Below are 27,834 nucleotides of genomic sequence, written 5' to 3' on the forward strand. Positions count from 1 at the left end.
TGCCTGAGCCTTTGACAGCCTTTTCCAGGTTGTCTTTTGGCCAGGAGGCTGGACAACGGAGGATGGGAGTGACAGCTCGGCCCCTTCCTAACAGAGTGATCCTACACAAATTATTCCAGGTGTCTGAACCTTCATTTCCTCAAGCACATCATGGGGGAAAGAATGCCTAGCTCAGTACCTGGCAGAGAGTCAGCCTTCGCTCATCTCTCCTAATGGAGCTGACAGCTCTTCAAGTCCGCTGACATCTTCTCTTAGTCATCCCTTGAAACATTACCCGCTGTTACTTCTCTGCTCCTCAGTCTCCTCCTGTGTAAAATGGGGATGAGAATGGAGAGATTGTGAAACTTTAATGAGCGAGCCCTTGGAGCAGTATCCAGCCGTTCCCTACGCTAACTATGACTCCTACGAGTGGGCCTGGTACACACAGTAGGTGCTAAACTAATCCTCTCCGAGCTGGGCTTGGGGAAGATGCCTCCGTTGGGTGTACAGCATGGGCGCGGGAAGGCGAGCCTGGGAGCAAAGGGGTTGCCGAGAGGCAGCCTGAGGTCGGCTCCGCCTTCCCCCGCAGCCCCCTCCCGGACCCTGCAGCTGTCAGCCCGGCCGGCCACAGCGCCAGTCCACCAAACCTGAACGTCCCATGCCGGCGCCCCCACCTTCGCGGCCTGCACAACTTACCTTGCGCTCGGCGGCCCTCGGTCCCGCCCCCAACTGCTATTGGCCCAGAGATTCCTTTGTTAGCGAGAGCGCGCCACCGCCATTGGCCAGTGGGGCTGCCGATCGCGTCGGGCGCGGCCCCGCCCCGTACGCCCCGGCGCCTCCCCGCGCCCGGCCGCCCGCCCGCCCCGCCCGTAGTGCGTGAGGCGCTCCGCTCCCATTTGCAGCGGCCGCCGGGCGCCGAGGGCAGCGGCGGCGGCGCGGACTAGCCGGGCCGGCGGGCGACCGGCGCCTGAGAGGCGGGCCGCAGCGGGAAGCAGCGGGCCCGAGGCCGCGTCCATGGGCCCGCGGCGGCCGGGCGGCGGCGGTGCGGGCGGGAGCGGGGCGTCGCGCGCGCTGTGAGGCCCGGGCGGCGCAGGAGCCTCGGCGCGTGCAGCGAGCCGCCGGCCGGGGAGGAGGCCGGGACGGGCCTGCGGCGGGGCCAGCGAGGGATGCGGCGGCGGCCGCGCTGAGCCCCGAGCCCGCCGGGAGCGCCAGGCCGGCCGGGCCTGCGCCTCCGCCGCCGCCGCCGCCGCCGCGCCGACCATGTCGGCAGCCAAGGAGAACCCGTGCAGGAAATTCCAGGCCAACATCTTCAACAAGAGCAAGTGTCAGAACTGCTTCAAGCCCCGCGAGTCGCATCTGCTCAACGACGAGGACCTGACGCAGGTGAGCGACCGGGGCCGGCCGGGACACCTCTGTTCTGGGAACCGCGGACCGGGGGCAGGGGCGCCGCCAAGGGCTGCAGGGAAAATAAAAATGGAGCAGGGAAATGCGCGAGTCCTGGGGCATGGGGACGGGGACGGGAAGTGCATTGACAGAGCTGGGACAAAGGGAAAATCCTAGAGTATGCCGAAAAATAACATCCTTTCCCGTTCCCATTGCCCGGCTGTGTGATTCATGCTTTTTGGGTGACTCAAAAGTGCCTGGTTTCGCTTAGTAGGAACAAAGCGCTTAGTGATTGCATGCCGCTTGACGGGACCCCCTTCAGAGTCCGGCTTGGGACTGGTCTTGGACTTGTCCAGCCAGAGTGGCCTAGGGGTCGGATTGTTGGGAAGGACTGTGGGCTTCCGTCTAGTGGGACGCAGCCTGCCCGGATTCTGAATCAAAGTCACTGTCAGGGACTGGAGAGAGGTGAAGGGTGTCCAAGTCTGGCGAGGAGGGTCTTGTTCTTGAACTTAGGCTGGCAGGCCATAGTTGAGTAGGGAACTGGGACCAGTTCCCTGGTCACTGGCCGAGGGGTGAGGAGACCTGTGGGTCCTCGGTAAAGTTGGTTTCTGTCTCCCAGCCTTATCTGTCAAACAGGGCTTTGAACTACTTGCAGCTTCCAAACGTGCATTAGAGTCACAGCCATTAAACACAGAGTTCTGGGGCCCCCGCTCTGGAGTGATTTGGGAGATGGGGAATTCGTATTGATGAAAGGCTCCAAGAGGCTTGGCTGCGGTCACCGTGGCCCTTGGGAACCCCTGCAGTGATTGCTCTTTGAACTCCTGGTGTTCCAGGATTCCGAGCCTTGTGTACACCTCCTTTGGATGTGCCTGGGTACCCTCCCCACAGCCACCATCTCCATCCTCTTCAGAGCTTTCTCTCAGCCTCCTGAATGAAGCCAGGGGAAGTCCCTTCACATTCCAGTCCAGTGTGACCTAGTTGTAGCCACTGCTGTCGCAGAGGAACCCCTTAGACTGAAAACGAGTGAACGGGCCTGGTTGTTTTAATGCCACTTCAGTGCACCCAGAGTTTGACTAGTTTACATGGCCGACTGGAGTAGGGTGGTGGGGCATGGGTTATGGCTTGGGGCATGGGGCCTTTCTCTGAGGTCAGGTTTCCAACTGCCAGGAAAAGATTCTTTTCATCTAAACCTCAAAAGCTTAACCAAACACTCAAGGCTGCAAAGTCGTAGATGGTTAAGATACCAAGAGCTTTAAGGACGGTCAGCTTGGGATGGGTTGAACTCGTTTACCTCGGAGGGTGTTCTGGAGTATAAAGGAGAACTTGATTCCTCCTTCTCATCTGGATGCTTTTTTGGGGGGAACAGTTTATTCGATGAGGAGTTGTTAGGAGACTTTGCTTCAAGTCTTGGTTGTCACTTCCAGCTGTGTGACCTTGAACAAATCCCTTTACCTCTGTATCTTAATTTCCTTATCTGTAAATTAGCAATCCTGGTCCCCGGCTTACCTCCTTCACTGAGCATTTGTGAAAAGCAAGAAACGATATTTTATGAAACTTTTTTCTTTTACAATTTAACAAACCAAAAAAACCTGTCACTTTAAGAAGTTTCTGGGCAAGGGTTGTTCTGAGAGAGGATTGTAAGTTTCCTGGTTATTATAAGCAACTGCCAAAATTGGTAAATTTACACCTCATAGGGGCTATTTGCGAATTCTTAAGCTTGGATAAACTAGGATGGAATCTGCATGTTCGAGTCCAGTCTGCTAAGATTTTTAAAAATCTGTTGATTATTAATTGGATTCACGGGGAGAGGCAAACTTAAAATACTGTACTCTCACTGTATTCAAAGTTGAATTGTGGGTTTTGAAACAGGCCTGAGACCTTCAGGGCACAACTGGAATGGTAGTTTCTGAAATAATGAGTGGGGTTATTTGTGCTGGGAGAGATTAGCCCAGCCTTCTACCTCCTGGGATCTTTCAGGAAGAAACTGCTCTTGAAAAGAGAGGAGGGAGACTCAGGGCTGTTGCCAACAGCCTTCTCTGCTGCTGCATCCGGCCCTCCCCCAGCCTCTCACTCTCATCCTTATGGCTCCATTAGAAAACCTCAACCAATCGGTTCCCATCAGTCTCCCCCAAGCCCCTGCTTCCTGCTGCCCCTCCCAGCCTCGAGCTTATTTTAGACCGTCAAAGCTGGAAGATACATCAGCCACCATCGAGGCCACCTCCTCTTTAAGAGGAGAAGATACTGGGCCCAGAGAGGTGGTGGGCAGCTGGCTTTTGCTCTTGAGATGTCATCTTCGCAGGAGCAGACATTTGTCTGAGCCTTTTGGTTTGAGGTTTATTTCCTCAGCTGTAGGTTTTGTTTGTTTTTCCCCTAGAGAGGCACAGAAACCTCTTGCAGGGACTGTATTATGGCATCAGACCTGGAAGGGACTTGGAGATCGGCTAATGTAACCACTTCCTTTTACCGGTGGGAAGATTGAAACCCAGAGAAGGGAAGCTACTTGCCCAGTTCAGGGATGGAGCCAGGATTCTGAAGCCAATGTTAGTTTCCCTACTCCTGTTCAGAGTCTACAGTGGCCACGCCATGAGCACGTGATGAGGACAATAATGTCAGGGATGGTTATGTTGCAGGAGGTGCCTTGAGAATGCTGGCTTGGAGCAGAGGAGTTCTTTGCCTTTTCCTCCTCACGGGAATTCGGAGTAGTCTGGGATAAGTGATAAGTGACTGTCCTTTATTACTTGTTCCAGGCCCCTGTTCACAGAGTGTCATTTATCCTCCAGTTCTCCTGTGCGTTTCTCAGCGAAATATGGACTCAGATATACAGTTAAACATTTTTATCCTAAACTGTGTGCATGTATTTGCTCTGCGACATGCTTTTTGTTTTCTGCTTAACAGCATGTCTTAGCGTTCTTTTCATGGTGTTGCATATAAAGATGTCAGAACCATTTTGCATTTTGGGCCTTTAGGAGTGTACTATAATTTAACCTGTTTCCTTATTGATGGACAGCAAGGTTGCTTAGGGTTTTGCTGTTATATACAGTGAATGTTTCGGCAAACAGCCTTATAAATACTTTTGGGTGTGTGTGCGTGCACGCATGAATGCAAGTATTTCTCTGGGGGCAGATACCTATAAATAGAATGGCTGGGTTGACATCAAGCGCATTAATTTTTTTTCAGATACCACGAAGTTGCCTTCCAAAAAAGGCTGTGTCATAACGTTTCCAGGACTGGATATTATCAAATGATTTAATTCTCTAATAATTTTCCTGATTACTGGCGAGGTTGAGCCTTTTTTAATACTGTTTACTGAGTATTTTTGTTTCTTTTGTGGATTGTCTGTTCGTATTGCTTGCCCATTTTTCTGTCAGGTTAGTTTTTCCCCCAGTTGATTTGTAGGGGCTTTCTATAAGTGCTTTAGGTCAGGGGTCTGCAAACTTTTTTGGTAAAAGGCCAAATAGCAAATATAATTTAGTCTCTGTGGAGTATATGGTCTCTGTGACAACTGTGCAGACTTTGCCGTCTCATCACAAAGGCAGCTGTAGACAACACATTAACGAATGAGTTTGTTATGAGTTATGAGTTTGAATGAGTTACTGTGTTCCAGTAAAACTTTATTTACCGGCAGGGTGCAGTGGCTCACGCCTGTAATCCCAGCACTTAGGGAGGCTGAGGTGGGCAGATGACCTGAGGTCAGGAGTTCAAGAGCAGCCTGGCCAACATGGTGAAACCCTGTCTCTACTAAAAGTACAAAAATTAGCTGGGTGTGACAGTGGCACATGCCTGTAATCCCAGCTACTCCTTGGGAGGCTGAGGCATGAGAATTGCTTGAACCCAGAAGGCAGAGGTTGCAGTGAGCCGAGATGGCGCCAGTGCACTACAGCCTGGGCAACAAAGTGAGACTCTTTCTCAAAAAAGTAATAATAATAAAAAATTTTAAAAACTTTATTTACAAAAACAGGCAGCTGGCGTGATGTGTGGCCTGCGAGCCATAGTTTGCTGACCCTGCACTAGATACTAGTCCGATGCTTGCCGTGTATTGCAGGTATTTTTTCCCAGAATGTCACTTGTCTTTTATGTGTGGTCGTTTTTCTTTTTCATAATATGAATGCAGTTGTCTGTTTTTTTTTTGTTGTTTTTTTTTGTTTTTTTTTTATAGTTTGTAGTTTTAATGTCATGTTTAAGGCCTACTTTCCAAGATTCGTAAAATAATTTCTCATATTCTTTTATAGCTATTTTTATGCTTAGCTTTTTAATCTATCAGACTTGTTTTTTAGGAAAATAATTCTGGCTAAAGGCAGAAGATCTACTGGAGGCTATTAAAGTAGGTAAATTACAATCAGTGCCTTCTCTCCAGATCAGTGCTGATGAGGATGGAAGAAATCAGACTCTAGGGACAGGATGTTGTTGGTTGATCAGAGGTGGGTGTTGAGGAACCTGGGGTACCTTTAAAGGTACTTAGAAGTACCTTTAACAGAGATTGAGAAGAACAGATTTGGAGTAAATGGGGGGATGGGGAGGGGTAAAAAATAATGTGGTAAGTTTGACCAGAGGGAGGCTGGGTTGGAATTCTTAAGTCTTGGATGTGGAGGTGGTTGCTGAAACCATGGGAGTGAGTGTGAGCACTCAGGAGGCTGCATAGAGTGAAAGGAGAGGAACCAACCTAGGGAGCCCCCATGTAGTGGGCAGGCAGAAGGGGAGCAGGTACAGAGGCCAGGAGGTGAATCAGAGGGGTGGGTGTTAGTGGGAGAAGCAGGTCTGGAACCCAGGGTGCTCAGCTTCTACATCCATGTGGGCTCCCAGCAGGTGTTGATCTGGGGGTGACGTCTCATTCTCCTGCTGACTGTGTAACTTCAGGCATTGCCTCTGTGGAAGGAGCCTGCAAGCTTCTTTCTAGTTCTTTGTCTAGCCCTGTTTTTTTGGTGGGACCTTGGCTGGGTCATTTCATTGCTCAGGCCTCTGTTTTCCCACCTGGGAATGAGCTTGTTTTTGATCTCTCCCAGAGTTCTTAGTCTTCCTGGTATGATTCTGCCTTCGCTGTGCCCATACCCCACACTGCCAAGGCTGTGGGGGCCTCGGGTGGAAATTTCAGACATAGAGGGTGTGGGCCAGGACAAGGTCTTAGGGAAGCATTTCATCAGATTTCCCTTTGTTTCTGTAAACATTCATAGAAGTTCTAAGGCATAGGACTTACTGATTTGACTTAATGTGTATCTCAGAAACAATGGGGAGATTTCGCATCCCCCCTTGTGGAAGATCTGTAACAGGAGTCGGTGTGTTGCTTGGCAGGGAGTGTGTCAGAAATCTCAGACACACAAAGTCCCTTTTCAAACGGCCAAGCACCATGAGAAATGCTCAGCGTTGTCATCAGTGAAACCCAAATGGAAACCACAGTGAGATATCACTTTATACCTGTCAGGATGGCTAGAATTAAAAAAAAAAAAAAAAAAAGGATATAACATGTTGGCGAGGACGTGAAGAAGTTATAACCTTTACGCGTTGCTGGTGGGAGTGAAATGGTGTAGCTGCTGTGGAAACAGTTTGGGGGTTTCTCAAAAAGTTTAGCATACCTACCACATGAGCCAACATTCCTACTCCTAGGTATGTGCCCAGGAGAATTGAGGACAGGTGTCTTCAAACAAATACTTGCATGCAAATGTTCATAACAGCACTACTCACAATAGCCAAAAGGTGGCAACAATCCAAGAGTCCATTCACTAATAAGTAGATAAGCAAATCATAGTGTATCCATACCATGGAATATCATTCAGTTCTAAGGAGCGAAGTACTGAGACGTGCTACAGCATGGACGAACCTAGAAAACATTGTGCTAGGAAGCAGACATGAAAGGTCATGTGTCACATACTGTATGATTCCATTTGTGTAAAATGTCCAAAACAGGTAAATCTGTAGAAACAGAAAGCAGATGGGTTGTTGCCAGAGCCTGAGGGTTGGGTGGGTGATGTGGAATGACTTCTGATGAGACTGGGGTTTTATTTTGGGGTGATGAAATGTTTTGGAATTAGATAAAAGTGCTGGTTGCACAACATTGTGAAATGTATTAAATGCCACTGAATTGTTCACTTCCAAGTGCTCCTTGACTTATGATGGGACTTATGGTGGGGGTACATCCAGGTAAACCCATCAGACCTATCACAAAGTCAAAATTGTAAGTCAGGGACTGTCTGTACAAGAATCGCTCTCACACACACACACCTGTCTTCTGCTCCTTGTGTCACCCGGAGTGAATATCTGATTGTTTCTAGAGTCTAGACCAGGGCTTGGCTTTTTTTTTTTTTTTTTTTTTTAAGATGGAGTCTCGCTCTGTGTGTCCCCCGGGCTGGAGTGCAGTGGCCAGATCTCAGCTCACTGCAAGCTCCGCCTCCCGAGTTTATGCAATTTTCCTGCCTCAGCCTCCCGAATAGCTGGGACTACAGGCGCCCGCCACTTCGCCTGGCTAGTTTTTTGTGTTTTTTAGTAGAGATGTGGTTTCACCGTGTTAGCCAGGATGGTCTCGATCTCCTGACCTCGTGATCCGCCTGTCTCGGCCTCCCAAAGTGCTGGGATTATAGGCTTGAGCCACTGCGCCTGGCCAGCAATTTTTTTTTTTTTTTTAAAGGACTCTTCTTTTATCCTGGGGAACTCCTTCCCCAAGCCACTCTTTGCCACCTGAACGACACAGTTGGACCAGGTCAGTGGTTTTCAAGCTTTCATCAAATCCCGGAGCCTTTTACTCAAAGGAATCTTGTATATTTTAGGTTTAGCAGGCCAGTAGGCAAAAATCGAGGAGGTTGTGTAGGATATAGCCATTTAAAAACGTAGAAGCCAGTCTTGGTTTTGGGGTCTTAGAAAAGCAGGTGATGGGCCGATTTGGCACAGGGGCACAGTGTGCCACCCCTCAGACCAGCCCTGTCATTTAGAGCTCTAATGGAAGCCACATAGGAAATTTTAAATTTTCTAGCAGCCACATTAAAAAAGTAAAAAGAGGGGCCAGGTGCAGTGGCTCATGCCTGTAATCTCAGCACTTTGGGAGGCCGGGATGGGTGGATCATGAGGTCAGGAAATCAAGACCATCCTGGCTAACACAGTGAAATCCCGTCTCTACTAAAAAAAAAAATACAAAAATATTAGCCGGGCGTGGTGTCGGGCATCTGTAGTCGCAGCTACTAGGGAGGCTTAGGCAGGAGAATGGTGTGAACCTGGGAGGTGGAGCTTGCAGTGAGCCGAGATCCCGCCACTGCACTCCAGCCTGGGTGACAGAGCGAGACTCCATCTCAAAAAAAAAAAAAAGAGGTGAAATTAATTTTAATTGTATTTTATTTAACCAGACATATCCAAAATACTGTCATTTCACCATGTAAAAAAGTTATGACGTGCGCATTTTACCTTACAGCACATTTCAGCTCAGACCAGCCACTTTCCCACTGCTTAGTAACCCAGTGGTGTGGCTGCTGCCTACAGTCCTGGCGGCAGCCCTGGGGTGCCACAGCTGGTGGTGAGTTTCCTCCTCCCTCCCTTGGGCCCTGAGTTGGAAGGTTTCTGGAGTGCTACTTCTCTGGGACTTCTTACTCCTTTTTGTGTCCCCACTCCTCCTTGGCCCTTGGTGTCTATTGCCAACTTTTGAAGTTTCTTTCTTTGACTCTCACGTCTTTGATGGCATCTTTTGGTGTGTTAGAAGTTCTATTCTGGGCTGTGATCCCCACTCCCTGCCCACAGGCAGAGTTTATGGGGAGAAGGGAGAAGGGTCCTGGCCAGGGCCTCACGTCTGTCCCGTGGGGGAGCAGGTGAGGACCTTGGGGGGCAGGCTGCCGTATCCCCCTCTAGACTGGACATGCGATGTTCCAGTATTATGTAGTTGCACCCTAGCTTTTTTCCCTGGGTTCTAGCCTGTTACCTGACCTTTTCCTCTGAGTTCTGTTTCCCTTGCCACGCAGAAGGACTGTAGTCCAAGGCCTGTGTTCTCTTCCTGACACAAATGTGCAGGGTGACCCTGGAAGGTGACTTATGTCTCCCACCTGTAAAGCGGGTGCCTGCCTTCTCTTTGCAGGGAAGGAATAGTGTGCTGATGGAATGGAGGAGTTCCTGAACCTGCCATGTGGTGAGGGATGTTCCAGAAAGCACGTTGGCTGCCGCCTCTGGGGGAAGTAGCCTTTCTTTGGGCAATCTCATGCTCTTTAGCAGAAATAAAGAAATTCAACTCAAAATGTTTAAATTGTTCCAAGCTGCCACTTAGTCTTGAAAGAGGGAGAGAGCGTGGTAGCGAGGCGCAGGGAAAGACAAGCAACTACTGGACATGGATGATCATTGGGTGCTAATTTGGAAGCATCTGACCTAAGAAAAGGGGCTCTTCTTTTATCCTGGGAAACTCATTCCCCCAGCCACTCTTTCCCAGCTGAATGACACAGTTGGACGAGGTGGATGGTTTTCAAGCTTTCACCAAAAGCAGCGCGGCTCCGGGCAATGCAGCCAAAGCCTGGAGCTTGGCCTCCCATCCTGGGGGGGCGGGTGGGCGGGAGGGGGAGGGCCTCTGGTCATCTCTGGGGCCACTTGGGGCAGTTTCAAAAACTCTGCCCTAGATTTTGTGCTTTTTCCAGTTTTAGCAATTGAGGCAGTCTCATAGCTACTCTGGGTTGGAAACCCCATGCCCTACCCACCACTCTCAAGGCATTGTCACTTCCATTGGGGGCAGGAGCACCTGGGGGGTTGATTCACTGACATTTTGTCTCTGGAAGCTGGAACTGGAATCTTCCAAACCACTCACTGGTTTTCTCAGTCAGGGTCATCCTAGTTCACATGAAACCGCAGCCTGGTTTTTGCCTGGAGCCTGTAACCCATCTGGCTGCTTCCCCTTGGGCGCAACTTGGCGGTTGCATGCTGTGCCAGAGGTGGCCCTGGTGTCAGAGCTGCCTTGCAGCAAGACTCTGAGTGAATGGTCTTGCTGGATCCTTTGAATCTCTACTTACTATATCGTATCATAGCCCGTGATTTCACACATACCTCAGCAGGCAGGCATTGCCAGCAGGGCTGGTGGCAGCAAGGCCTCCCTCGGAGGAGGGGACACTGAGTTTTCAGAGCGCTCGAGTGACCTGCTCAAGGTCACTGAGCTGCTCAGCGATGGGGCCGTGATACAGAGCTCAGTTCCATGAGGCTCCCGTGCCAGAGTCCACCCTGGCTCCAGACTCATCCTCCCTGTCCTTGGGAAGGCCACTTTGCTTTGTAAACTCCTTAGTGTTTTTGTTTGTCTCGGGGCAGATGGGTGGTAGGGAGACTGGTATATTGCAATGCTGCAGAGTAAATCACAGCTGTTTCCTGGACTTCTCTAGTTCCTAGCCCTGGAAAGAGGGACCTGCTGGGGCTGTCTGTACCTGCCCTCCCCACCTTTCCCCCACATTATGCAGGTGAGGAATTGTCTTCAGTTAGCAGATGGAGCCTCCAAGACCTGGAGAGGTTCAGCAGAAGAGGTTCAGCCACCTGCCTAGGTCACAGGAAGGCCAGCATGGTTTTTTCCAAAGTCCTGTTTGGCCACCTTGTCTCTGATAAGTGTTAACCTTTGCTATCAGGAACAGGGCCTTGCCCCAACTTGGACTCCTTAGTTATTGAGTGTGTGGTGGGGTGTGTGTGGGAATGGCGCAGGCTGTTGTGCAGGGCATTGCCTAGGTCTTCTCTCCTCCGCCTCGGGGTGCCCCACGTCCCCAACATGGGCTACTGGCCTAGGCAGCAACCACACCTTTGGCAAAGCTCTGAACAGGAAGCACAATTTTTTCCCCTGAAAGAGGAATTCAGAATCAGGAAATAGCTTTGTCCTTGATCTCTGTAGTTTCTGAGGCACTGGTTTTAACAGACCCATAAGCAACCATGGTGTACTTTCCACACAAGATTTCTGACCTCCTCATGGTCCTGCCCATAGATAAAGGGGCCAAGGGAAGGGGGAGCAGCTGCAGGGAGCCCCAGCTGAGCCAGAGAAAGGGGCCATGTCTCCTGGGTCTCCTGATGCCATACCCAGAGCCTCACTATCAGGACTGGGTGAGCCACTTGGGGCTCAGGAGCCTCAGGGCCCCAGGAGGGGTGGTTCAGGGCATTTGTATGGCTTCTGCTTGGGGACCTGCTCTGACCTAGAAATCTGACACAGTCCCACTTTTCATTTCAGTGTGCCCAGGCAAGGGAATTGGAATGGTGGCGAGCCTAGATTTGAGTTTCCATTCTAGCTCCATTTTCCATGCTGATGGAGCAAGTTACTTAGAACTGAGGCATCTGTGCCCCTCATCTGAAAACTGGGGGATTATAATAATAGTGCCCATGGCTTTGAGTCCTGATAAGGATGCTGGAAGATGCTTGCAAAGTCCTCAGCAACCGCAGGATCTGTGGCAAGGGCAGAGTTTGGAAATACTGGTGGGTGCTTAGTAAATGGGGTCCGTTTTATCAGCAATAAACCATGCAGTATGGAGCCTTGTGTGGGACACGGATCTTGCCCTTGGGAAGCTCTCACTTAGCGTGCGGGCCCATCCGCTCTTGAATGTCCACCATGGGCCAGGCCATGGACGAGATGGGACAGGGGCAGTGCAGGGAGCGCCAGGTCCCCATCCCTCTTAGGTTCCTGCTGAGAAAACAGCCCAGGAAGGGGACCTTCCACTATGATTTTGTGGGCGAGCGAGCCCTCAAACCTGTTTCTGTGTGTCCCATGCCCATTAAACAGAAACTCAGGCCCATGCCCCTTTAACAGACACTCAGGCTGTCTCCTCTCCCACTGAGCTGCTCTGCACCACCCTAGCAGCTTCCTCATGTCAGCCCCTTGAAGACTGGAAGGAAGTAGTCAGTTTGCCTTCTGTGTGTTTGATTTTTCAGAATGAATAAGTACAGTAAGTCCTCACCATTGTTGGTAGGCTTTTGGAAACTGCTACTGTAAGCAAAACAACACATAACCAAACCAATTTTATCATAAGCTAATTGATATAAACAAGATTTAAGTTTCTATGGCATATTTCAGGTTACAAAAAAATAACCAAACTTCTAAATAAAGATCCAAAATATTTCTAATATTAAACATGGAAATATATGTGAGCTATTACATACATTTCAGGAAGATGAATAAAAATAAGATCATTATTTATCCAAGTTTTGGTGAATCAGTGAGTGATGACAGTCATGGTGGTGGTTAAATCAAGGAATAAATGTCTGCAAAGTGAAAGTTGTAAGGCACACCTCCTACCACCAGGAAGTTCAAAATCAAGAACAAAAGTGACGGGCTCGCTGAGTGCTTCTTACTGCATAGTTTATTGTCATGTATTTGTGTGATCATCGTAGACTTGATGACTTTTTAGTTGGCAGTTACCTATATTCATTCATTCATTTTCCAGTTCACTTATTCCAGTTCAGTGTCATCAGTGGCTGGAGCCTCTCCCAGGGCATAAAGCCTGGACAGGATGCTGTTCTATCACAGGACACACTGGTACCCACACCTGCTCAGACTGGGACCACTTAGATGTCCAGTTTACTGAATGTGCACATCTCTGAGATGTGAAAGAAAGCAGAGTACACAGAGAAAACCTACAGAGTTGTGAGAGCACACAAACTCCACACAGACAGTGGGTGCAGGAATTCTTTTTTTTTTTTTCTTAACATTGTTATAACAAATCAATGTTGAATGAAATGACATTATTTGAGGACCTGCTGTGTAAGGACTGAACTGATTTTAAGAATTTTTAGGTCAGGTACTGCGGCTCACACCTGTTATCCCAGAACTTTGAGAGGCCAAAGTGGGCAGATTGCTTGAGCCCAGGAGTTCGAGATCAGCCTGGGCAAGACAGGAAACCGTGTCTCTACAAAAAAGTAAAAAACATAGCCAAGCATGGTGGCACATGCCTGTGGTCCCAGCTACTTGGGAGGCTGAGGTAGAAGGATCGCCTGAGACAGGAGGTGGAGGTTGCAGTGAGCTGAGATCACGCCAGTGCACTCCAACCCGGGTGACAGAGCAAGACCCTGTATCAAAAAAAAAACAAAAAAAAATTTTTTTAGAGGGTAGGAAGTGAAGGGGCCAGGCGTCATCAGCTTAGGATTTAACATTAGAGGCCACTTCTGTGCCCCTGTCAAGCCCAGAGAAGTCATGCAGGTCCCATGAAGGGCAGAGCAGATCCTAATTTTAGGAATTTCTTTGAAGGGAATATAAGTTGCCATGGGCAGTGTGGGAGAAGATTAAGAGAAGCCATGCATATCCCACTCATATCTGTGGAGCAACTGCCTTGCAGTTGTCTGGGAAGGAAAATCCTTGTGCTGGGCCTGGTTGAAATGCCCAAGGAAGGTAGAGAGGAGCCCAGAGCTGGGGAGCCAGGTCTAGTCCCAAATCACTGGGTGGCTGGGAGATCTGGCCAGGACGTTTCATGGCCTCCTGGTCACCAGTGTTGAGTGGGTCCCCTCAGCTGGCAGGCAGGTCCTTCCAGCCTCTCTGTCCACCCCACCCCCAGCCTTTACAAGTTACTCACCCTTGCAGGGAAGGGAGCCTCTGCTGAGGGGACCCTTCTGTGAGATCTAAACAAGAGGAGTCTCTTCTTTTGAACCCGAGAACGAGCTCTTCTAACAGACAGATGTCACCTCGGCAGACAGCCCACTACTTCTCAATTCCACGTCTCCCTTCCCACCTGGAAACCCCGTGAGCCTGGTAGCTTAGGAGTCCTCTTCCTGGGGGCCCGGCCAGCTAGCACCTGGCCTTCTATGGTGTGGAGGTTTTCCTATACGGAAATTGCTAAAGGGTGGCCTGCCCTGGCATTGTTTTGTTGCGCTGTTGGTAGTATTCATAGCTGACAGGAATTGCCCTGTGCCAGGCCACTATTAGCTCATTTATGTTTCCAGCAGCATCAGAAGGCGGAGATAAGAGAAGGGTAGAGAGAGGTAGTATAATACGCCTAGAGCAGCTCCTCTGTTGGCAAAGCCAGGAGGAAACCCAGCTGTGGGACTCTGGGCCTTCCCGGTCTCCACATGACCCGAGAGGACTGAGCTCGGCCTTGAGACCATCATTCTCTGGCTGTGTGTGCCCCCCTTGACTCCTAGTGTCCAGGAGCGGCGCTGACCACCTTGGTGTGTGCGGGGAAGGGTGGGGCTGACCTCGTTTAGCTTTCCTGTCTCTTTTTTGCTCCTCCTTCCACCATGCTTCTGTCCTACCTGTTTCTGAATGGGAAGGACGGCTTTTTGAGGAACAGGGTGTGACTCTTCCCTGCAAAGATGTTGCCCCAGAAATTTGTCCCCACGCATTCTCCAGCTCTCTTCCCTTTGCCATGAATGGCGTCATATTCCAAAAATCCTGTGGCCATGAGCTGTTTGTTAAGACCGAACAGGGAAGAGGCTTTTAAAATGTCACTTTCCCCCTCCAGCTGGAGTACAGTGGGGAGCTGGGGCTGGGCTTGCAGGACGTGTATGGGCAGAGGGGGCCCAGGAGCCCAGTGGGAGTCAAGGGAGAGTTTACAGCCGGCCAGCAGCTGTGGGCCCTGCTGTCCCCTGCTATGATGGGGTGAACTGTGTGTGTGGTTTCTTGGTTTTGAGGGTTTTTTTTTTTTTGAGGTGAAATTCACGCAACATAAAATTAACCATTTTAACATGTACAATTCCATTGCATTTAGCACATTCACAGTATCGTACAACTTCCACCCCTCTTCAGTTGGAAACATTGCTCCAAAAGAACCCTCCCAACCTTAACTATTAAGCAGTTCCCCCACCTTTAGTCCCCAGCAACTACAAATCTGCTTTGTGCCTCTATGGAGTTACTTATTCTGGAAATTTCATCAGAACAGAATCATACCATACCATATGTGCCCTTTTGTCTGTGGTGTCTTGCATTTGGCCTAATGCTTTCAAGGTTCATCCACCTTGTAGCACAGGTCAGAATTCATTCCTTGTATGGATGGTGGACACTGGGATTACTTCACCCTTTTGGCTGTTGTGGATAGTGCTGCTGTGAACACAGGTGTGCGGGCATTTGTCTGAACACCTCTTTTCAGCTCTTTTGAGTGGACCCCAGGAGAGGACTTGCTGGCCTGTGACCGTTCTGTCAGTGAGCTGTTTGGCATCAGCACCTGGAGCCAGATGTCAGCCCTGCAGACTACTGGGTGGGAGGGCTATGGGTGGGTCCCAAATAGTGCCTGATGCTCTTCACAGAGGAGTCTGGGATGGAAACTGGGTTCCAAGAACATCCCTCAAGAGTCGCACACACGAGTGCCACTATGAGGCAGTGGCACAGGGGGCCATGCAGGTGCAGGGGTGGCTCAGCTACTCGGAGGTTCATGCCTTCTTTCTTCCCTTTTTTTCTGACCTGAAGATCAGCTGAGCTGCCAAGAAAGAGGCAAGTTAATCCTTAAACATTGTTGGAAGAGGGGCTGTGGGGCATGGGAGTTGAAGGCTGGCGACCCCAGGGAGATGTGGTGCCTTCCCAGTGCTAGGTGCTGGGAGCTGCTGGCAGAGGGCACACAGAGACCCACAGTGGTCCCCAGAGGACCTTGGGCCCAGCTAGAGGGAAAAGGCCTTTGCTGCGCTGTTCATCACTGTTACCAGTTTTCAAGCTTTATTTCTTTGGCAGCAGAACACCCACCCCCTTGAAATGCAACATGGAGCTCATGTATATGATGCATGAATGTTCTCATGTTGAAGCCCAGGAAGAGAAATGGCACCAGCTGTGAGACCAACCTGACCCCCACGCACTTTCCCATCCTACACCTGAGGTGGCCCCTGAAGCATGACCTCCGGGGATCTTCACAGTTTGAAGAACCACTGATGTACTCTAATACTTGCAGTAATATTTTTTTAATAGAATGCAATATTGGATGTACACAAAAGGATACAAGCAGCATACATTTACAGTATACATCTGAATAATAAAAATGAATGCTCATGAACCTGCCACCTGACTTAAGAAAGAGAACACTGGCCGGGCGCGGTGGCTCAAGCCTGTAATCCCAGCACTTTGGGAGGCCGAGATGGGCGGATCACAAGGTCAGGAGATCGAGACCATCCTGGCTAACACGGTGAAACCCCGTCTCTACTAAAAATACAAAAAAAAATTAGCCGGGCGAGGTGGCGGGCGCCTGTAGTCCCAGCTACTCAGGAGGCTGAGGCAGGAGAATGGCGTAAAGCCGGGAGGCGGAGCTTGCAGTGAGCTGAGATCCGGCCACTGCACTCCAGCCCGGGTGACAGAGCAAGACTCCGTCTCAAAAAAAAAAAAAAAAAAAAAAAAAAAAAAAGAAAAAAGAAAGAGAACACTGACATCCAGTCAAAGCATCCTTCACGCCCCTCCCGAGTGGTATCCCTTTCACAGAGGTGACCTGGGATGATTTAGGGGTGGGAGCTGAGGCCCAGGTGGGTAGCTCAGGCATTGCCTTTCACGACAGTGCTGGTTGAGCTGTTCTAGGGATCACGGACAGAAGCACATTGCAATGGAGTCCCCTGCTTTTCTGACTCCTCCACAGGCTCAGGGACATTATTCCTATGTAACAGTAAAGGTGTTTATGTTTGTGGTCCATCAAGCCCCTCTTTGCAAGCAGGGACCCAGGGAGAGGACTCCAGGGGCCATGGGGAGCAGGGACCCAGGGAGGAGATCTAAGACCATGGGGAATGGGGACCCAGGACTATTAGGAATAGGGACCCCGGGAGGGGAGCTCCAGAGCTGTGAGGAGTGGGGACACAGGGAGGAGAGCTCCTGAGCTGTGGGGAGTGGGGACCCGGGGAGGAGAGCTCCAGGGCTGTGGAGAATGGGGACCCGGGGAGTGGAGCTCCAGTGCTGTGGGGAGTGGGGACCTGGGGAAGACAGCCCCAGGGGCCGTGGAGAGTGGGGACCCAGGGAGGAGAGCTTCAGCGGCTGTGGGGAGTGGGGACCCAGGGAGGGCTCCAGGTCCACTGGGAAACAGGTGTTGCCTCTGTCGCAGCCCCTCCTCCTGTTCTCCTCACCAAGGCAGAGGTCCACATTGTTGAGAGAAAGGTTTTCCTGTCTGCCTGTGCCTTGGAGTCTGTTTCATTTCCAGATGGACCGTATGTAACACAGCCACCAGGAGCAAGTCTGGGGTTAGATGTCGCCTTTTAAGGCAGTGCTGTTGGATAGAAAGGACTCTTGAGTAGAAAAACCAGGAGATAGACTTAAACACATGTTTGTGTTTGGGCACATGGCAACTGAGAAGTGGGATCAGCAGGGCTGCTCCCCAACAAAGGTGCAGAAGGGGTGGGGATGTGCTAGGGGAGTGGCTGGCTAGGCCAACAGTTCTCAAACTTTCTGGGTTCCAGACCCCTTTATGCTCTTGATTATTGAGGCCCTCAGAATGCTTTAGTTTACCTGGATTATGTCCGTTGGTATTTCTTGTATTAGAAGTTAAAACTGAAAAAGTTTAAACCATTCATGAATTCACTTAAAAGTAACAATAAGCCTATTATGTAGTCACATAAGTAACATATATTCTGAAAAATAACTTTTCTAAAACAAAAAATTTGCTGAAAAGCCCCACATTTTTAACTCTTTGCAGAGCTCTTTACTGTCTGTCATAGTGAAAAACGGCTGGGTTCTCAGAACTTCTACAGTCAGTGGCCATAGCATGTCCTGTGTAGCCTTTGGGCAGCTCTACTGTACACTCATGAAAGAGTGAGAGAGGAGTCAAAGGATGTCTTAGTATTTTTATTAAAATGGTTTTGACTCAGGGACCTCAAAAAGGGCCTCCGGGACTCCCACCTTTGCAGAACACTGGTTGAGCTTAAGTTGGGCCATGGGCCTGAGGAACTTGCTGGCCTCGATAGGAGGGCAGTGCAGTTCATTGTTCCAGGCTGCGCTGCTGTCTGGGGGCCTGCTTGGCTGTGGCTGTGTCAGCTTCCCATAGGTGGTGTCCCCTGACTTCCATTTCTGAAGTCTGTCATTTGCCCACTCCCAGGGAAGTCTCCCAAACTCCTCCCCTTTGCTCCCCAGCATGATGCTGAGTTCCTTTCCCTTTGCACCACCTTTCGTGCCTTTGTCTCCTTGTTGGTGTTCCCAGAGGCTTTGCGATCTTTGCATCAGTGGCCTTGCGGAGGCTGGTAGACATCAGGGGCATCCCTGACCTGCCTCCATAGAGAGCAGCAGAATGCGGGGGCGGGAGTGGCCCAGTTGGGAGGTGAGCCAATTGCAGTCTGCAGGGGCTGGGGTGGGCACGGCTGTTCTGAGTTCTGGGACCAGCAGTCCTGGCATAATTAGCAGAATCCGTTTTCCTTCCCCAGCTACCCCAATTAAGACAATAAATTACCCTGAGCACCTTACTGATGAGGTTCTGAAGTAGGTGGCTTATTGGCCCAGCTTTTCCTGGGGTGGGTGGAGGTGGTAGCCTGCACCCAGGTTTGATGTCTTTGCACAGGTAGGAAAGAGTCCTTCTGGAGGACAGCTCCCAATCTCTGCCAGCTTCCTGAACTCCTGCGCGGCTGACCAGGCTGTGTGCTGCGGAAGGGTGGTCTGTGGCTGGCTCATCCAGAAGTAAAGGCTGTAGGGCTCTTCCTTCCATGTGTGCCTCATGGGCAATGTGCTTTGGGACCCCACTGGGTCCCTAAGCCCCCACTCGCAGCCTCCCAGGGCTGTGGCCCCAGCTGCATGGATGTGGGGCAGAACTGAGTGCTGTGCTGGTGAGGACCAGACCCCTACCCCTGGGAGCACGTCTCACTGGGGAACATGCCCGTCACCTGTGTCACCCTTTACCTTCTGGAGTGGCCTGCTAAACTGGGAAGAAGTGTCCCATGGGCCAGGGCCAGTGTGGAGCCAGGGAGCCTTGGCACCTGTTTTGCTTCTACCACTTCCTGGCTCTGTGGCCTTGGACAGACCACTGAGTCTCCGTGTGCCACAGTTTCCTGGGGTATAAAATGGAGGTCATGAGAGCTCACATGCCTTAAGTCCTGGGGTCAGCTCCAGTGCCAGCAGGGAGGAGTGCAGACCTGCCCTTGGGCTCCCATAGCTGGGATGTGTGTCCTCCCCGCAGAACGCTTTCCTGCCAGCTGGTGAGCAGGCGTTCTCCCTCAGAGGCTGGGCTTCCTCCCCAGGCACGGCTCTGGATCCTGATGATGTTGAAACACTTGCAGGGGCTGTAGCTCCATCTTCAATACCTGCACGGTGGCTGGCTGTTCGTGGAAGCCTGTCCTGAAGCCTGTATTGAGGACGGTAGTTTGGGTCCACAACTGTGGCTGTAGAGCAACAGAACAGTATTCTCCAGGGCTCAAGGCCCCATGGATAACTTTTAGTAGTTCTAGCATAGTTTGGTCAACCCGGGACCAGCCTATGGCCTCTTGAGGGGTCTGCAGTGGTGACCAGTGTTCGTCGGCCCTGGCAGGCTTGTTCTGAAAGAGAAGCCCCCATTCTGAGCATGGTCAGAGGTGTGTGCTAACCTCACTGTGGGTGAGGCAGCTGGGCACAGCTCTGCCAAGAAGCTTCCCTCCCCAGGTGCTTGGATTCAGAGCCACTGATCCTCTCACAGTCCATCTGGGTGGCCACAGGACACACAAAGTCTTGTCAGGGGTGAGGCTTGAGACGGGACTTTGATGTGTGCTCACCCCTGACTTTTACTGACTTACATCAGAATGTCCCAGAAAAGACAGGCAACCTTGAAGTCTCCCATGATTTACAAGCTTAGAAAGAGGGCCAGACGGCTGCTACCCAGGTATCCTTTCTCTTTGGAATTGAAATGCAGAAAACATTATTAAACAGCCTATTTGCTGTGAGTATGGAAGTGTTTCCACAGACACCCTTTTGGTAAAAAGAAAAGGGCAAGAATCAACCTGAAAACTACAGTGGATATATTAGCCACAGTTTGCACACATTCTGTTTATGGATCTTTCAGTGACTCCAGTGAGTGGCCATCTGTCCCACCCAGTGCCTGTGTGCAGCCCCCACCCCCACCTTTGGTCCAGAGAAGTTTTTGCCCCAAGAATCTGCCCAGAGTTGGGGCATCAGGCCCCCACAGGTGTGGGTCCTTCTTCAGGACTGTGTGGAATTTTTCCTCTTGAAGAGCTTTCCTGGGGATGACCGCTCTGCTTGGAGTCTAGGGTAGAGCGTGGTGTGAGGTGTGAGGGAGCCAGTGTGGGGTTTGGGTGCCTGCCCCACCCTCAGAAGCAGGAGCCCGGCTACCTTTGGACTAACTGTTCTGGGGCTCCCACTGGCTGCTTCCACTGTGGAGCACTCCCGTGAACACTGCTTTGGTTTGAGTACCGGTGTAAGTGCTGGGTGTATCTTTCTGACCTTGAGGCATTCTTGATTGTGCAGTTACCCAGGGTGTACTTGTGTCTGACGTAATTTTTTTTTGTTAATAAAAAATGGTATGGAAGGAATATGTGTATTTTTCTATTGTAGATGATGAAACTGAGAATCACAGAGATACTGCCTTGCCCTGGGCCACACATCAAGTAGGTCGTGGAGCCAAGACTTGAATTGGCCTTCTCGTTCCAGGCCAGTGGACATTAAATACCTGGAGCTGTGAGGTCCTGTTGGTGGAGCCCAGAGTGTAGGGGTTCCCTAACTGCACCTACTTCTTGTTCTGCCAGGAGTGACCAAGACCTGCCCTATTGAAACCACTCGGCCAGGGTTATATCAGAAGTCCTGCATGCTCAGTCAGGCAGACATCTTCCCCTCCCCTAAATAATAATTGATAAGTGCTGTGTAGTGGCATTTACATTACAAAAATGGTAAAATCAAGCAGAAGCCCCCAAACCTGCTGCTGATCCCAGCAGTCTGCACAATAGCTGTTTTCTCATCAACTCTCAATCTTTGTCCATCCTTACATGTGTTATAAACAGAACCAACCATGAGCCCCTTGGGAGGCGTGTGTGCTTCATGTTTTTGTCTGCAGAGTCTTGAGTGGTACCAGCTTCAGGGCAGCTGCTGGAGAAATTCTGTTGCACACTTCCAGGGGGTGCTGTTCACCAGCGGACAGAGCAACAGAGCCATGAAGGCCTGTGCAGGACAGGCTGGCTGCGTTCGATAGTGTGGGTGGTGCCCTGGAGGGCATCTTGAATCCTCGTCCTCGCTGGTAATTAATGGCCAGGTAGTGTGTTAGGGAGTGGATGTATTGTCACTCTCAAAACTGTTTCTCTATTGGGTGTTGAGCTCTTCCCACATCAGGAATGAGACTACTTCTCTCTTGTGTGAGTTCTTCAGGCCCAGGCTCTGGATGTGGGCTCACTGTATCAGGAGTGTGGAAGCACCGTGGCTCTTGCATGGGGCCGTGTGCTGCTGTCTGAGTGCCAGCTTTGTCCACACCCTGTCTCTTATCCTTGGTGGCATAGTGCACACAGTGGCACAACTGGAGACTTGGACTCAAGAAAGGAGAAGTACAAGTTGGATTTAGCTGTGTTGGGGGGCAGGCCCTGGCTCGTGTCTACTTGTGTCTCAGTGCTGATGGTCCATCACTGCTGGGTGCTGACCAGCGTTGTCCTCGTGACCTGGGAGCTGGGGTGTGGGAGGCAGAGCTGCAGCCTGGCTCGCCCAGGACTAATAAGTATACCCATAGACTTGTTCACGTGTTTTATTTATTTGGTCATTGGAGCCCAACTTTGTACTGGGTGCTTCACTGGATGAGGCAGGATTCTTGTCCCCAGCGAGGAGATGTGGTGGTGTGAGAGAGAAGAAATACGTGTGCCCTTGGGGCCGGTTAGTGTTCTTGAAGGAGGTGTGGGATTTTGAGGGGTCTGTGTATGGGGCAGTGTATCCTTATTCCATGGAGTAGAAGATGTTTGTGTATGGGAGGTGAGGGGGCGTGGGACCATCGAGGCCTTCTGGATGGCAGGACGTGATGGGGTGAGAAGGGTGAGACCCACCTGTCTGCATCGACTGTTTGAGGCCTGCCCTCTTTGGTGCCAGATTGTTCAACGTGTCTGACTACCTTTCTCCTCGCCCACTGCAGTGTAAGGGCAGGTGAGTCCAAGGGGACAGGAAACCTGGGTTAACCACCGTTAGAGATCTTGTCACCGACTGTTCCCTCCTCCTCTTGGAGCCACAGACAGGCCATGTGGAGTGAGAGCCAAGCATGTTGTGTGAGCTGGTTGTGATGGGGTAGCTGTGTTCAGAGACCTGTGCACGTCTGGGAAGTGTCAGTGTTGGCAGCTTGACAACACCAGGTATAGCAGGCTGAGATGTTTCTCCATCCCTTGCTCCTGGCTGCCTGCTTGGGGCAGTTGGGCAACCCAGAGTTGAGACAGTTGGGTTCATCCTGGCATGCATCCCAGATTTGCCTGGGGAGGGTTGTGAGGGGAAGGGACAGAAGAACCCCTGAGAGAGGGGATGTGCGTGACCTCCAGGGAAGTAGCTGGAGAGGCCAGTAGAGCATACGCGGTGCAGCTCAGGGCCATGGCAGACAGACGTCACTGGAAGAGGCCTGTGGCCATCCACCATAGACCCCTGAGGACTGACTGCAGAGGCCACAGTGGCTGAGTTTTGTTTTTCTTTTTCTTTTTTTTTTTTTTTGAGACGGAGTCTAGGTCTGTTGCCCAGGCTGGAGTGCAGTGGCACGATCTCAGCTCACTGCAACCTCCGCCTCCTGGGTTGAAGCGATTCTCCTGCCTCAGCCTCCCAAGTAGCTGGGACTACAGGTGCCTGCCACTATTTTTCCTTTTTTATTAAACTACTTATGTTGAGATAATCGTGTTTCTCCTGTGGTTGTAAGAAATAACAGAGATCCCATGTACCCCTTTGCTCAGGTCCTCCGATGGTGACCTTCTGCAACACTTTGGTACGGCATCACAGCTGGGATACTGACTACAATGCAGAAAGTACCCAGTGTCTCCATCGCCTTCTCCTTCTCCCATCAACCCAAGCCCAGCCACCCAGGAATCCTTCTCCATTTCCATAAATCTGACATTTCAAGAATGTTATGTGAAGAGAATCATACAACCCTAACCCTAACCTTTGAGATTGGCTTTTTTCACCCAGAATTCTCTGGTGATTCATCCAGGTTGTTGTTTGGATCAGTAGTTTGCTTTTCATTGCTGACTTACATTCCGTGGTATGAGGGGACACCTAGGTTGTTTCCAGTTTTGGGCTGTTATGAACAAAGCTGCTGTCACCATTCACATGCAGTTTGTGTGTGAGTGTATGTTTTCATTCTCTGGAATGAATATCCAGGAGTGCAGTTCCTAGGTTGTATGGTAGTTGCATGTTTAGTTTTTTAAAAAACTGCCAAACTGATTCACACCAGCAGTGTATGAGTGATAGATATACTTACTTTGTGACCTTGCCAGCATTTGATGTTGTCACTATTTGTTTTTCTAGCCGTTCTGATAGGAGTATGGTAACATCTCATGTGGTTTTAATTTGCATTTCCCCTGTAGCTTTTGGTATTGAACACCTACCTCTTCATGCTGTTTATCTTCTGTAGAAAGTCTTCTCGTGTCTTTTGCTCTTACTCTAATTGGATTGTTTTGTGTTTTCACTATTGAGTTTGAGGGTCTTTATGTAGTCTAAATACTAGTATACAGTCTAGATACTAGTCCTTTGCAAAAGGACGCTTGCAAAATATTTTATCCTACTTTGTGGCTTATCTTTTCATCTTCCTTAGCAGGACTTTGTGCAGAGCAAAAGTTTTTAATTTTAATGAAGTCTAGTTTATCCATTTAAATTTATTTCATTTTGTCTTTTTTTTTTTATTTTTTATAACATTACTTTCTGTATTAGCTTGAGGTAATTTTCTTTTCTTTTTTTTTTTTTTTTTTCCCTGTGGATGATCGGTCACTCTAGCACCATTTGTTGAAAGACTGTCTTTCCTCCATTGAATTCTTTCTGCACCTTTGTCAAAATTGGGCATATTTGTGTTGGTTTATTGCTAGCTTCTGTTCCATTGATCCATGTGTCTGACTTTCCACTAATACCATACAGTCTTCATTGCTGTGGATATATAGTAAGTCTTGTAATTGGGTAAATAGATTATACCCTCTTTATTTGTTTTAATAAAAAATATTCTAGTTCATTTGCCTTTACATGTAAATTTTAGAATAATCTTGTCCATATCTACAAAAAATCTTGCTGGGATTTTGATGGGAATTGTGTTAAACTGAATATCAATTGGGTGAGAATTGATATCTTAAAATCTTCCAGTCCATGAATACATTATGTCTCTCTTATTTAGGTCTTCTTTGATTTCTCTCATCAGTGTTGTATAGTGTTCAGCAGTTCCTGTACATATTGTGTTATATATACACCTAAGTATTTCTTTCTTTTCTAAAGCAATTTTACGTGGTATTGCATTTTAATTTCAGTGTCCGTGTGTACATTGCTAGCATATAGAGATACAGTTGATTTTTGTATGCTGATCTTGTATCCTGCAACTTTGTTGAACTCACTAGTTCTAGGAGTTTTTTGTAGAATCTGAGATTTTCTATACAGACAGCTATGTCATCTGTGAAGATTTTATTCCTTCAATTTTAATCTGTATGCCTTTTATTTCCTTTTCCTGCCTTATTGCACTAGCTAGAAATTCCCGCACTATGTTGAATAAGAATTCTGAGATGGCCATCATTGCCTAGTTCCTGATATTAGAGAGAAAGCAATGAGCATTTCCCCATTATGTATAATGCTAGCTGGAGGTTTTTTTAGAGATGCCTTTATGAAGTTGAGCAAGTTCCCCTCTATTCCTCCTTTCTGAGAGGTTTTTAAAAATAATTATGAATAGATGTTGGATTTTGTCAAATGTTTTTTCTGCATCAGTTGATAGGACCATGTGGCTTTTCTTCTGTAGAGCATTAATTTGGTGGATTGGATTACATTGGTTGGTGTTTGAATATTAAACCAGCTTCACTGGAATAAACCCCCTTGGTCATGGTGTATAATTCTTTAAATATATTGCTGAATTCTGTTTGCTAATATTTTGTTGATTTCTGCATCTATAGCAGTCCCCCTTTATCTGCAAGAGACACATTCCAACAGCCCCAGTGGATTCCTCAAACCACAGATGGTACTGAACCTGATTGCTCTCAGTCGCAACACATTTCTGATTGGAAACAACCTAGATACCCCTTCGTATCAAACCCACAAGTAGTTTTTTCATCTTTTTTTTTTTTGAAACAGGGTCTTGCCCTGTTGCCCAGGCCAGAGTGTAGTGGTGCAAGCATAGCTCACTGCAGCCTCAAATTCCTGGGCTCAAGTGATCCTCATGCCTCAGCCTCCCAAGTAGCTGGGCCTCTGCCAGCACTTACCACCACGCCTAGCTATGTGTGTGTGTGTGTATATATATATATATAATTATTATTTTTTTTTTTGTAGAAACAGGGTCTTGCAATTCCCAGGCTGGCCTCAAACTCCTGGCTTCATACCATGCTCCTGCTTCAGCCTCCCAAATGCTGGAATTACAGGTGTGAGCCACCACACCCAGCCATAAATACTTTTTCTATCTTAACTAGGTACTTTATCACACACAAGGGCCGTAACATTTGCAGTTCGAGGTGTGATGGAAAAACTAGCATGAATTTCCTTTTCCTTCTCAATTTCAACGATGGAAGATTTATTCTTACTGTGCATCTTAATAACCTCAGCATATGATTTTTTTTTTTCTTAAATTGAAAACTTTTACCATTTCACTTAAGGGAAGCACTTTTTGGCTTCTCTTTGGGATATCTAAATTGCTGTCGTGACTACTCTTGTGCTTTGGGGGCATTAGGTATAATGCTAGCTGGATGCACAAGCACTGCAACACCACCACAGTCCATCTGATAACTGACGGCTTCTAGGTGACTAAGAGGCAGGTAGAGTATACAGCATGGATGCGCTGGACAAAGGGGAGGATCCACATCCCAGGAGGATGGAGCAGGACGATGCAAGATTTCATCACACTACTCAGAATAGCATGCAGTTTAAAACCTGCAAATTATTTCAGTAATTTTCCATTTTATGTTTTCAGGCTGCGGTTGACTGTGAGTAAGGGAAACCGTGGAACTGTGGATAGAGTAGGGGTGAACTACTATATATTAATGAGGGATATTAGTCCATAGTTCGTTCTTTCATTTTTAAAAAATGTTGGGGTTTTGTCATGTAGTTTGTTTGGTTTTGGTGTCAGGGTAACACTAGCTTCATAAAATGAATTGGAAAGTGTTTCTTCTGGTTTTTTTTGTATGTGTGTGTGGTTTTTTTTTTTTAAAAGATTATATAGAATTACTGTTAGTTCCTTAAACACTTGGTAGAAATCTCCAGTAAAATCATCTGGGCTCGGAGATTTCTTTTTTGTGAGTTATGGGATTACATATTCAGTTTCCTTAATAGTTACACGATCATTTAAATTATGTGTTTTTTAGAGAAATGGGTCCATTTCCTATATGTTGTCAAATTAATGTTTGTAGAATTGTTAGTATTCTTCATTATCCTTTTGATGTCTGCAGAATCTGTAATGCTATCCCTGTTTTATTTCTGATAATAATTTGTGCCATTGTGTGTTTATGTGTTTTTTTTTCTTTTTTGGTCTTGGAATTAGTCTTTTTTTTTTTTTTTTTTGAGACAGAATTTCGCTCTTGTTGCCCAGGCTGGAGTGCAATGGAGCGATCTCGGCTCACTGCAACCTCTGCCTCCCAGGTTCAAGCGATTCTACTGCCTCAGCCTCCCGAGTAGCTGGGATTACAGGCATGCGCCACCACGCCCAACTAATTTTGTATTTTTAGTAGAGATAGGGTTTCTCCATGTTGGTCAGGCTGGTCTCGAACTCCCGACCTCAGGTAATCCGCCCACCTGAGTCTCCTAAAGTGCTGGAATTACAGGTGTGAGCCACCATGCTTGGCTGAAGTTGATGAATTTTATCAGTCTGTTCAAAGAACCAGCTCTTTGTTTCACTGATTTTTTTGTTTCAATTTCATTGATTTCTACTTTTATCTTTTTTTTTTTTTTTTGAAATGTCTCGCTGTGTTGTCCAAGCTGGAGTGCAGTGTTGCAATCTTAGCTCACTGCAACCTCCACCTCCCAGGTTCAAGCAATTCTCCTGTCTCAGCCTCCCGAGTAGCTGGGACTACAGGCGCACGCCACCACACCCAGCTAATTTTTGTATTTTTAGTAGAGATGGCGTTTCACTGTGTTGGTCAGGCTGGTCTTGAACTCCTGACCTCGTGATCCGCCCGCCTTGGCCTCCCATAGTGCTGGGATTACAGGCGTGAGCCACTGCGCCCAGCCTGATTTCTACTTTTATCTTTATTATTTCCTTCTTTTTCTTGGTTTTGGTATATTTTGTACTTATTTTTCTAGGTTCTTGAGATAGAAGCTTAGATTATTGATTTGAGACCTTTCCTCTTTCCTAATGTGGCATCGTGGTTACATTAGTTCCCTCCTAGGACTGCTTTAGTTGTGTTATTAAGAGGAATGTTGAAGTCTCCAACAATATTTGTGGATTTATTTTTCCTTTTAGTTCTATTAGTTTTAGCTTCACGTTATTTTGCACTCTGATGTTTAAAGGTGCATGAACATTTAGGTTCACTATGTCTCAGTGAATTGACCCTTTTATCATTATGTAATATTCTTGGTTTCTAGTCATTTTCTTTGTG

General features: G+C 48.6%; 1 protein-coding gene across 6 annotated transcripts in view; it reads left to right on the plus strand.

The window, feature by feature from the left end:
• Positions 1 to 847: 847 nt before the first annotated feature.
• The window catches only part of MPRIP (myosin phosphatase Rho interacting protein), a 150,963-nt gene continuing 123,976 nt past the window's right edge, over positions 848 to 27,834 (plus strand). For 3 of the 6 annotated variants that reach the window (XM_037987286.2, XM_008010506.3, XM_008010505.3), the window contains exon 1: positions 848 to 1,362. In XM_037987286.2, the coding sequence (XP_037843214.2) occupies positions 1,240 to 1,362 (123 nt within the window). In that variant the 5' untranslated portion in view covers positions 848 to 1,239. The remainder of the gene's footprint in view (positions 1,363 to 27,834) is intronic. The other 3 variants (XM_008010503.3, XM_008010501.3, XM_008010502.3) reach the window with 3 other exon arrangements.

Source organism: Chlorocebus sabaeus, chromosome 16 (assembly GCF_047675955.1).
Source record: "Chlorocebus sabaeus isolate Y175 chromosome 16, mChlSab1.0.hap1, whole genome shotgun sequence".
Taxonomy (NCBI): Eukaryota; Metazoa; Chordata; class Mammalia; order Primates; family Cercopithecidae; genus Chlorocebus; species Chlorocebus sabaeus.